Genomic DNA, 12,142 nt, shown 5'->3' on the forward strand with positions numbered 1-12,142 from the left:
TATGTAATTTTTTTCAATTATGTAACAGTTTATCTATGTCTGCCTCTCTCTTTCAGAATGGGCTGGACTACATACGACTTGGTGACAATGTTGTGGAGTTCAGCCGTGACTTCAAGTTCTACGTCACCACAAGGCTCCGTAACCCACATTACCTCCCTGAAGTCTCGGTCAAGGTTCGTTGGTCCACTAGTGACAGGCCGGATTAGTTTGAAATAACAAACTTTATATGTTCTCGATCTGCTTTTGCCATCCTCCATATTTCATGAGGGATGGACTTGAAGTGTGAAATTTCAGTATTTTCAATAAATTTCAGAGTTTGAGTGCTCCTCTGGCACAGGTACCATATGGTTCGGTTCACTTTAGGAGAGTGCTAGAATGCACCCTGATGGTTATATGTTGAAAACTCTTCAACAAATTCTGATATTAATCAAGCTGGCAATTCTACACACATATTTACCAGCCCTGTTTATGCCAAATTGGTTGGAGTTTATGCATTGGCTATTAAGTGATTTACATTGTAGTTTTGGAATGTTACTGCAAAGTCATTTAGATATCAGTAATATGGTTTGATCAAATTCTATCAGATTGTTTGCTAACAACACTTTGCAATGCAAAGTAATTATGAAAATATATTTCAATGTGTAAAGTTATCACTGTCAATGTATATGTTTGGTACACGTGTTGCACCAGAGCATAACTGAGTCATGTAAAATATGTTTTTTGTTGTGCAAATAGAGCAAAGTAACAATGCTATTTGGATGTTGTATCATTGCAGACCATTTTTCCCCATTTTAAACATTTTATTTCTCTCTCTCTTTTTTTCTTTTGTGCAATTACTCAGGTCACTCTTCTGAACTTCATGATCACTCCTTTGGGCTTGGAAGACCAGCTGTTAGGCTTGGTAGCAGCCAAAGAGAAGCCAGACCTGGAAGAAAAGAAGAACCAGCTGATCCTTGAGAGTGCCAAGAACAAGAAGCAACTCAAAGAGATTGAGGACAAGATCCTTGAAGTAGGTTCCAGACTTATCTTGCCTGAAATGTGATTATATATACATGTCAAGTGTTAGTACACAAGGGTGTATATTTTGGGTTCATTGTATACAATGTACCACCTGCATACCAAATATAGCTTGGCAGGACAGGTGCTAGTGGTGAGTATTTTGTTTTTGTTTATTAGTTGTTTACCAAACAGAGAATGGCATGACAGGTGCTATTACACGTGGGGCATTCCATAAAGTGTTTTTGTTCAGTGGCTTTTACTGACCGATTTGCTCTCAGCCAATCAGATGCAAGGATTTCAGTAGCTTAAAACAGTTGTCAGTGACTGAAAAGTTTCATGAAAGGCTGCCCTGGCATGTACCCTTTTTTTGTTGTTTGCCACCAGTGTACACTGTACCAAATAAGGATTGACATGACAGGTGATAGTACACCTGCGGTGTATTTTGTTTTAATTGTTTACCACCAGTGTGCCAAATATAGATTGGTATGACAGGTGCTAGCACACTAGTGTTTATTTTGTTTTTGTTGTTTATTACCACTGAACCAAATATAGATTGATATGACAGGTGCTAGCACACTGGTGGTATTTTGTTTTTGTCATCTATTACCAGTATACCAAAATAGATTGGCATGACAGGTGCTAGCACTTGTACCACTGGGTGTGGAATTTTTGCTATTGTTTACCAGCTGTATACCAAATAGTTTCGACACAGTCAATCAATAATCTCTTTGTTCTTTTGTTCACTTCATTGTTGTCTTCATGTGACTAGAGTTGGTCAGATCTTCCAGCTTTTTGCCCCTCCTTATTTTCATGTAATCATGGTTGATGATATTGATAACATCTACAGTATCATGTTTTCCTCTGCATGTATACCATTGTGCACAGTATTGATGCACATAACATAAAATAAACTTGGAAAGCACAGCTGTAATCCAAAATATATTCTGCCATGCTGTGCTGTCAAGAAAGAAATGGTGTAGATGCAGTGTATATCCAGCTTTACAAACGATTACGAATGAAATAGCCAGCTAAGTAAAGAAAGTCCTGTATGCCGTGATAATGAATTCATGAGAATTTAGGAATGGGGCATTACCCTCTGAAGTTTCAGTGAAGCATTTCTTTTTTCTTTCTTCAACCTTTAAGTCAGACCAGTTGTGTGACCTTCCTAATAAGTAGCGGCCTCAAATTTACCTTCCACACGATATACTTCCTGTATTCCATGGTCAATTAACCTTTGAATGAAACACATACATATACTATTAAAGTGAAGCCTCCAAACAATACTGATCATTTTGTGGCCCTCATTTTTCCATCCCACCAAGGTGTTGTCATCATCACAAGGGAACATCCTGGAGGATGAGACAGCCATTGAGATCCTCTCCTCCTCCAAGGTCCTGTCCAAGGAGATCTCAGAGAAGCAGGAGGTCGCCAGCAAGACGGAGAAGGAGATTGATGAGACGAGAGATGGATACAAACCAGTGAGTTCTTACTTTTTTTTTCTCATCTTTTTGCTTCACCATAATGATATATTGTGTATGTATTATCTTATATGTTGATTGTACCACTGTTTTCTGTACATCATATGGACTTGCTGAAAAACAGCCTAACGGCTGAGTGCAAGTATTTTAACCTATGTGTAAATAAAACAAACAAACAAACAAACAAACAGACAAACCAAAATGAGCCTCAGGATATCTTATTGAGATGTGGAATGAATATTTTGTACCAGGGAGCCCTCTTGGGATCAACTGTTGGAATTTTGCCTGTTTCCATGGCAAAAAGCAATAGAGAGCATGTCAATTCTTTTTCCAGATGTGCCTTTCGTGTCATATGGTGTATTTGTAAACTAATAATTGTGGGTACACTCAGTGGCAATCCAATCTACATTGTATTCGTTTTGTCTTGTTTCGTGTAAGAGCTTTCAATGTGGATACTTTTGGATTTGAGCTTGATATTGGAACTGATAGACCGTGTGGAATTGTTGTGAATTCTGACCAGGAGTGCATTATCACGTGAACTCCCTTCATGAAATTCATATGGACTCTTGACTTTTCCTTTTTCCAGGTGGCTAAGCACTCATCCATTCTGTTCTTCACCATCTCTGACTTGGCAAACATAGAGCCCATGTACCAGTACTCCCTAGCCTGGTTTATAAATCTCTATCTACAGGTAAGGCCAGATTTTATGTTTCTGCTTTATATAGAAAAAAACAAAAACAAAACAAAACAAAACAAACTAAAATAGTTTGTAGCAATTAAACACATATATGAATATGAAGAACCTTCAGGAACTTTTGTTAGCAAACAGAAGTGTTAACAGCTTAAAATTTTATGCAGTTGCAGTTCACCAGTCTGGTCTTTTGCTTCAGGGCTATTATGTCACACATGGGATAGAGTGACAGAGTCACACACTCATTCGTAGTTTAAATCAAATGTTTGCATTTCATGAGGAGATGTGAAAAGAAATACCATCTAGTGATATCAAAACACCATGTTTTCTTTTGAAGCAATTTATATTCATTTATTTATCATATTTTGTACTGTTGTCGTAGAGCGATTTTTTTGGAAAAACTTTACATCAGCTCCACAACAGCTTTGGATCATTCTGACTAAGTGATATAAGTCATTTGTTGAAACACCCTTCACTGTGTGTGTATGTTAGTATATTTTCAACTGTAATTCACAGGAATATAGCCTACTAATGATGTAGAAATTAAGTTGTCATATGTTAGTCTGAAATGGCGGATCGTCCTTGACGATACCAGGTGTTAGTTGTTGTTCTTATAGCATTCTTCCACCATATCTTGATTCTCAATGCATTTTTCATCATACTGGTCATAGTGACATTGTGAATGAAATGTTGATGTTATTTGATTTCCTGGAACCGCTTCACAGTCTGTGTTTGACACAAAGGAAATGACCCCTGAAATGTTGGCAGAGATTCCAGTAAGTCTTTTTTTTTTTCTTGTGCTGTGCATTTTGGTGAAGGATTTTTTTTTTTCAAAACAAGCAGAAGTTTTTCCAGCAATGCCATCAGCACCTGAGCACTCATGAAGCCATGTTGATGTTGTAATGGTGGTCTCACTAATATTCTTTGAAGGTTTCTCCCTTTGTCTGTGTGTTTGCATCTATGTATGTGTGTGTTTCGTTTGTTTGTTTAATAAAAGTAATCACTTTTTGTACATATGTTTTAAAATAGCTGTGAAGTTTTAAAACTTCTGTTGGTTTAGGTGCCAATTTATGAGTAAATCAGAAATTTAGCAGCAAATTACTGTACACATTGTGTCATGGTCCCTGTAGACAGTGACCAGAATTCATCAAGGCAGTTTAGAATCAAATGTAGCCTGTGGATTAAGCAAATATTGACTGCATTAATGCATGAAACTTTACATACACCAACAGACAACCAATAATGACAAGAGGCTAACACACGCATGCATAGGATACATGTATGTATGTTTTTCACTTATTTCAAGTTCATGGACCAAATTTTAGACATGGATTTGACTTTGATAAGTACCTTTGTGAATTGGAGCAAATAACTTAATTGACTTTTGAACTGTCCATAATCGTATCAGATGCCCTGATTGTGTCTATTGCATTTAACGTGTGGTGTATTATCAAAATAGTATTTCCTCTGTAATATAGTTTGAAAAATCACTGCATAGTGCATTAAGTACATGTATATTATAAGATTTTCACATGGAGAGAGGAAATTTTATTGACTGCACAAATACACATGCACTGCAGACGTAATGAAATGTATTTCATCTATGTTGATATGTCAAAGTCAGATATAGCTTTCTCTCTGTGATTTGATGTCCGGCTTCAGAAATAAGTGCAATGTGGTTGCTTCATCACGTGTTGTTTCCATCATGTGGGCATTCGGGGTTATTGTATGTTCCATTGACCTTGCAAAATATTTTGTGCATTTCTGCTTAGTTAAACAAGCAATCATTTTTATCATTCCCGTAAGACAAATTAAATTGTCAGATCGATTTTACTATGAAACAGTTTGTTGTGGTGGTGGATATATGTATAGCTGGAACATGGAGGACTAATATAATCCATTAAAAGTTTTTGCAGATATTGTAACTCCTCATGAAAGTAGAGAAGAAAATAATGTGTAAAATGCTAGACAAAACCTATTTGAACCAAGTCACTTTCTGGAATAATGGCACTATGTGAACTCTTGTTTGGAGGCTTTCCATAATAGATATAACCATTTTGTGGTTAAAGAATGTGTATGTAGCACTGTTGCTTTGGTGAGTTTATTGAAATGAAATTAACAGAACTTATATATTGTGTTGTTGATGACTTTATTTCATGACACTAACAGTTTTCTTTGAAATCAATAATAATGTAAGGAATATTTGAAGATGATACAAGTCAGATATGATTTCTATTCCAGTGAATTCATAGTTTAAAGCTAGTAAAAGCTATCTGTATGCCATCTTACAAATAGACCAGCTGACTTTTCCTTTGTGAATTGATTTGAAAATCATCCATTTATTCTTTGGTTCTTTGGTGTGGCATTGGTCAATTTTTATGGAATTTGGTGATTTTTTTTTCTTGTTAAAGGTATTTAGCAGTAGGCCTAAATAATTTCAGCTGTGTTGCGCTGCAGTTATGTTGTCTTTCTGCACTTGCATTAAGTTCTCTGTATTTGCAGAGATTGTCTTTTATATTTTTATTTTGCATGGTGAAAAGTGGCACTTTCTTGTCTTTGGTTTTGTGTTGAACAGAGCAACTTGAGAACTGTGAAGATGTCTTTGCTCTTCCATTGTTTTAATCTGTGTTTACTGCGCTTAAATTCATTTACACTTTGTAATTATACCCTACCCCTAAACTATGAATAAACAACAACCCTGAAAGCAAAAGATAAAAGCCCATCAGTTTTGACAAGACAAAGCATGGAAAGACAGAGAGACCTGTTTCTGGCAACATGCAAGTAAAGGAAAAAAAGTGTCGTCTTGTGAATGTTGTAATGTATGATGAAGTGAGTGATGTCTATCTTCTTTGACTTAAGCTTTCGATATGAAATTGACAAATCAAATGACCCAGTGCTTCTTACAATTTCTTCCCCCTTTGTCAGAGATATTTTAGGGAAATTATTAACTTGCATTACATTTATAGTTATCAAAAGGTAGCTCTAAGTCAGGTCACATTCAGTCATTCGTAGACCTGAAAGAAATCTTTGCGGTTACCCTGCAGAAACCATGGATGATAGGAATATCTCAAGAGTCTCTTAACCCGTTAAGGACGAGTCTCAAGTATACTCGGGCAGATTTCTGTGGGAAATGTGTGTTGTAGAAAAATCAGCCCGTCCTCAACGGCTTAACCTGTTCAACCCCTGTGACACATTGTTGCTAAAATCAATGTCTGCAATAGACTTTGCACTTGCACTTGAGAGTTCTTTCCATTCAAGCAATCCCATGTCTGTCAAATTTGATTATCAATCATTGTTACATTCCATATATGTGGTATCATTGGTGTAAAATGACCTCAACCTTTTGTCCCCTGCCCCCTTTCCATTTTTGACATGTGTAGTCCAGTTCCAGTGTATCAGTTATAAATTCTTTCCACTTTGGATTCATTCCCTCTGTGAAGTCTGCAAGGGAGCCCATATTCATAATTCACCTATTAATCTTCTTTTTTGTTTTTAATTAATACTGCATCGAGTGTTTAAACCTCACAACTTTCTTTCTGCAGACTTGACCTAATCCTAGCAACAGGCAGCTTTCATACGATTCTGAAAAGTTCTGCTTTTAAAGGCTTTCATTAGAATTGACCCTTACCCGCAGTGGTCTGCAAGGGCATCATGCAGCTTTGTAGTTATCAGCGATTCACATTTTAGATATGATATGAATGTACTGTACATGAAAACAAAATTTACATGTTTTAATTGTTACTGCACAATCTGAGGTGGTGTATTGTCACCAAACGTAAGTGATGAGAATGCAAAAGAAGCTTACATAATGAAGGAACTTTACTCCAACTGTTGATGATGCTATGATTTTGATTTATGCGACTTTCACTTCTACAATCCCCCAGTCCATCACCCAGAGTGAGCCCTCTACGGACCTGGAGCGTCGCATCAAGAGCCTGAACGATCACTTCACCTACAGCATCTACCAGAACGTCTGTCGATCTCTCTTTGAGAAGGACAAACTCCTTTTCTCCTTTATTCTCTGTATTGGGATTGCCAAGGGAAGGTAAGAATCTAATTTTGTTCTTATAGAAGAGTTTACTAGCTTATTCAAATTCCATGCATGCCATGCTTTGAGTTAAAAAGTTCTTCGGGGACATCTCAGTAACCAATACATAATATTCCCATTGGAATAATGACTGAATCATTGTCAATTCTCCTTGATGATAAGTTTTGCAAAATCCTTTTTGTTATCTTGATTAACCCAGGGGTGACATTGATGATCGTGAGTGGAGGTTCCTGTTGACGGGAGGCGTGGCTCTGGAGAACCCCTTTCCAAACCCCGCCCCCAACTGGCTGACCGACAAATCATGGGCGGAAGTAGTCAGAGTGTCTCAACTGGATGCCTTTGATGGTTTCATGCTAAATTTCAGAACCTATGTGAGTAGGAACATTAATTTTTCGTACAATTTTTATGTTAATAAAAGAATCATACTCTTACCACCATAACTACATATACTGAGATCAAGTCAATTTGAGCAGTATATTGAAAAGATTTATATTTGATCAAGTGTTCGATACAAATATTGCAAAGAGGAAATAACAGATACAGTTTCTTGTTTCAATCAAAGTGCAGCATGAAGTCCAAAATTTTGTATCAAGTCCTGAATACTTGTTTAGTTTTAGTTTGAATGGTTAACTTTATTCCTGTATTAAAAAGTAACATGTCATAAGACAGTTCACCTTGAAAGTCCTATGAATGGCACAATTTTACAAAATATACAAGCATATAAATCAAGACTGCTTGTGCTGAGTTGATGTTTCTTTGTGAACCAGAGGAACAGGTATCACTTGTGATAAATTTTTTCCTCTGATGCATGTAATTCCCAGATATCAGATTGGAAGAAGCTTTATGACTCACACACACCCCACACGGACAAAATACCAGAGCCTTGGGAACTCTGTCTCAATGACATTGAGAAACTTATCATTCTCAGGATCATCAGACCAGACAAGGTAAGTAATCTGGTTCCATATGCTCCTGTGACAATTTCTCCCATGAAATATCTGCAAGCTAAACATAAATTCTACCCACAAATATAACCCTAACCCTAATCCTAATCCTCACATCAAACTAAACCTAAAACCCTTTCACAACCCTAACCCTAACCCTAAGTCCTTGGAGAAAATAAGACTGGAAACATTGTCACAGAAGCAAATGTCGTGTCACCAAGTAATCTTATCTCTTTTTTTTAATAATCCCACGGGTATCTGGGAATATTCCGGGTGTGTGTACCTTGCATAAGGTTGTGGGAGTGCCATAGTATGTAATGGGGCTGGTCCAGGACCTAAACACAAGGATCCAGAATTCAAATCCTGACGTACAGTTGTAGATGACATTCATCTTTTCAGAGTTTTAATTGAATGTCAAAAGTGATTTCTTGCCACATTTTAGATGACATTGACAAAGGCATTTCATAATCATTCAAGTGCTGCTGTTCATGCACCTCTGTAACTCTGAGCCTATCAATTTTAAAGGTGAACTTCAAACATCAATGCATCTCATCATATGTTTGTTTGTTTGTTTGTTTTTTGTCTACAGTGCACTAGCAGAAATATTGACAGATGAAAGTTATGATTATACACTCACAAGAATAAAAGTATAATCATACTCATACTATTTTATCACAATCGTGGCCAAATATATGTGAAGACATCTCATGTAAACAGAAAGACGTGATTCAGCATTATAACTTGACCTATTTGGTGCTGTGGTACATCTCATGAAATTTCATGCAGATTGTTCCAGCCGTCCAGAACTTCATCATTAAGGCCATGGGTCAGGCATACATTGAGCCGCCGACCTTTGACCTCGCCAAGAGCTATGGAGACTCCTCGTATTTCACCCCCCTCATCTTCGTGCTGTCGCCGGGGGCCGACCCCATGAATGTCCTCATGAAGTTTGCTGTGGAAAAAGGTGAGGTCTTCTTTGACCACAGAATAAGTAGTGTCTGTTTTTAAGGTTGATATGCCTGGTTGAGTGTACAATAGCAAAGAAAAAATACTGATAAGACAGTTTACTAACTGGATTAGGAGGGATATTTATTGGGATCATTGAAAGAATAATGATTGATATTAAATTTTACATTCATACTGGTGGCATGACATTCATACAATTGTACATTACCTTTGTTATACAGCATAGTGTTTCTAGTAAAAATGGTGCTCTTAATTTTTTTTTGATACACAGAAATATGTTTTTGAAGCACATTGCTTTTGTACTGATGCCAGAAATTAAGCAGTTACTTATATGGTAATTGTTATGTCACAATTTGAAGTTAATTTTCAAAGTTTTCATGCCCAGCACATACCACGATGTGTTTGTGAAATTTTGTGTATGATGTGTGAAACTAATGCTCACACACTTTGCAGTGCTGAAAATTTACATGGCAAAGTCACTTCTATTGATTATCTTGTTGTGAGATGCACTCTGTGAGTTTTAGCTAGAAATGTTAGAAAGTACACATGCTTTGAGTACTGTGTTTTAAGCAAGAATTTTCAGAATGTTTTGTCACTAGTTGAAACAGGAACATGCTATCACTCATTAATTGTGTGTATTCACTATCAGCTCAGAAGCACAGGGTCGTAAACACTTTTAAAACTGTGAATTTAACACCTTTTTGTTTCACCTCTGAAGATAACGTGGTTTATATGAATAGCTGTAACATATTTGAACATGCATTAAAATGATCTTCAACATGTCAAGCTAGCATACAGTGTATCTCCATACAGTGGCAATTGCAACCAAGACATTATGTTTAAGAATCTGTGGGGAAGACTCAGATATTGCTTTCCATAATCAATTTTAATCAAGTATGCGTGGAAAAAAAAGTGCTTGTATGGCATGGGAGGAATATGGTAGGATGCTTTGAACCTCACTTAACCAAGTTAAGCATGATACTGTATTTTTGCTGAAAGTGCGAGTGCTATTACTCTTACTGCACTTTGCACAAATAACATCCCATGAAACACAACTAGATGGGTGCACGGACTAACAGTAGACAATCTGTTAACCAGTTACTGAAGATAACATGTGAATTGTGTATGAGGGTGATGTCGCTGGAGGATTACACATTGCATGGTTGTTGTAGAAGTAGAATCCCCCTCTAACGAGTGTAAACCCCACCCCCTTTTTGTGCATTTACTTGTCCTTTACTGATGTATGTAGCTGGTGCATGTGTGGGATAATTGTCTTGTGAATCCTTCCCAGCATGCCTAAATTACCCTTGAAGTATCTTTGGCATGAATTCCCTGTTGCTGAGCGCACTAATCATATTCTCATTCCAGTCTTGTGAAGGATTCTTGATGTTTGTTTCCCCCCCCCCCCCCCCCCCACCCCCAATGTTTGGTCAAATTTATTAGGAGGGCTTAATACATGATGAGTGCATACCACTTCTGGGTGTGCCTGGACAAAAACTTTTTTCTCTCTAAAAGTGACCAGTTAGATAAACCTACCATTTGTGTGTAAATTAGAATTTATCTGTCAAAAAAAGAGAAAAAATTGAAAGGGGTGATGTACACATACATTGGTTCACAGTCACCATGCATGATGTATGTTCTCTATGTGCACATGTGACACAAGATAAACCACAACAGATCTTAAAGATGGGATTGTTTGCGCCGATGTAATGCTGGCAGTTTTTGTTGATAATCCAACTGATATGGAGATTGGTCAGCTTGTATGTGAGAGAGAGAGAGAGAGAGAGGTACCGTAGGTTGAGCATGTCACATGACTTGAATTCATGTCATGTGATTCCTCTGCCACCATGTATAATTTCTGTCTTCCCTAAATAAATGCATGTATTCATGAAATAAAAATGATGACAGGTTTTCTCAAGCCACCGAAGCAAGAGACGCTGACCCTCAAGTCTGGTCTGAGCCAGTCGCCGACCACTGCTGGGGTGGGCAGTGCAAGGAGCGCGGCCGAGAGGAGGCCAAAACTATTAACAAGAGACTCCACAGTCTTGCTGGAGGAGATGTGTGCAGGTGATGATAGTGGTGGTGATGGGCATGGTGGTAGTGGTGATGCAGACGAGGAGGAGATTGGCTCTGCCCGCACGCTTCCTAGCACAGCACAGCAGCTCACCAGCAGTAGTGATAGCGGCTCACTATCGCCGAGCCCCACCCAGCCAACGTTCAATGTCAGCACTAACCCCCTTTGGGTCCGGGTGGAGTCGGGCAACTCCCCCGGACTGGTAGGCATGCATGCGGACTCCCAGTTTGAGCTTGTCGCTGAAGACTTAGTAGACATCTACCCAACTGCACGCTCTCTTTCTGTCATTCCGGAGGCAGAGAGCTCTGCCGAGACGGACCGAGAACCCACTCCCGACACCCAATATAATGCTCCCAATCCATGCTTGCATCCTCATGCCCCATTCACCCTCTGGCTGTCCTGCCCAAAGCTGCCCTGCCCAAAGCTGCCTCCCCTATCTCTCCATCTCCATCTCCCTCTCTGTCTCCACATGAGAATGAGAATGGTCCTGGGAGCCACGCCCCAAAACCTCCACTGAGGAGAATCCAGACGACCCCCCGCAGCAAATTCCCCAGACTGATGGGGAGGCTCCATCGACGCCCCTTGACCCCGTTGAGGCGGCTGGTCTGGAATACCTTGGAGATGCTAGTCGCCATCGTCGCAGGTCAACTGTCTATCGCCCTCCGGTGACCAGATCCCTCAGCAGTATGTCCCGCAAAACCCTAGAGAGAGTGAAAACTCTTGAATTGATGCCTCTTTTTTTCCTTTTGTTCATCTATTTATTTCTTTCAAATATATTCATATATACCATCATCTTCTTTTGCAGATATTATACCCTTCTTTTCCTCTGTTGCAGTTTATTCCATCCATTCTATTTTTTTTCTGTTTGTCTTTGAATTGTATCATATATTAAGTGTACTTCTGATTATTATTCTAAGAGTTTATTGCTGGATTATGATTGTC

General features: G+C 38.4%; 1 protein-coding gene across 1 annotated transcript in view; it reads left to right on the plus strand.

The window, feature by feature from the left end:
• The window catches only part of LOC139718686 (dynein axonemal heavy chain 3-like), a 128,546-nt gene that overhangs the window by 98,265 nt on the left and 18,139 nt on the right, over window positions 1-12,142 (plus strand). The window contains exons 63-71 of the mRNA XM_071630143.1: window positions 57-173; window positions 842-1,009; window positions 2,322-2,477; window positions 3,064-3,168; window positions 3,894-3,944; window positions 7,053-7,213; window positions 7,416-7,587; window positions 8,038-8,163; window positions 8,947-9,124. Coding sequence (XP_071486244.1) covers window positions 57-173; window positions 842-1,009; window positions 2,322-2,477; window positions 3,064-3,168; window positions 3,894-3,944; window positions 7,053-7,213; window positions 7,416-7,587; window positions 8,038-8,163; window positions 8,947-9,124 — 1,234 coding nt within the window. The remainder of the gene's footprint in view (window positions 1-56; window positions 174-841; window positions 1,010-2,321; window positions 2,478-3,063; window positions 3,169-3,893; window positions 3,945-7,052; window positions 7,214-7,415; window positions 7,588-8,037; window positions 8,164-8,946; window positions 9,125-12,142) is intronic.

The sequence above is a fragment of the Diadema antillarum genome, unplaced genomic scaffold (assembly GCF_040938485.1).
Source record: "Diadema antillarum isolate AM-2024a unplaced genomic scaffold, OU_Dant_1.0 scf00000098, whole genome shotgun sequence".
NCBI classification, from domain to species: domain Eukaryota; kingdom Metazoa; phylum Echinodermata; class Echinoidea; order Diadematoida; family Diadematidae; genus Diadema; species Diadema antillarum.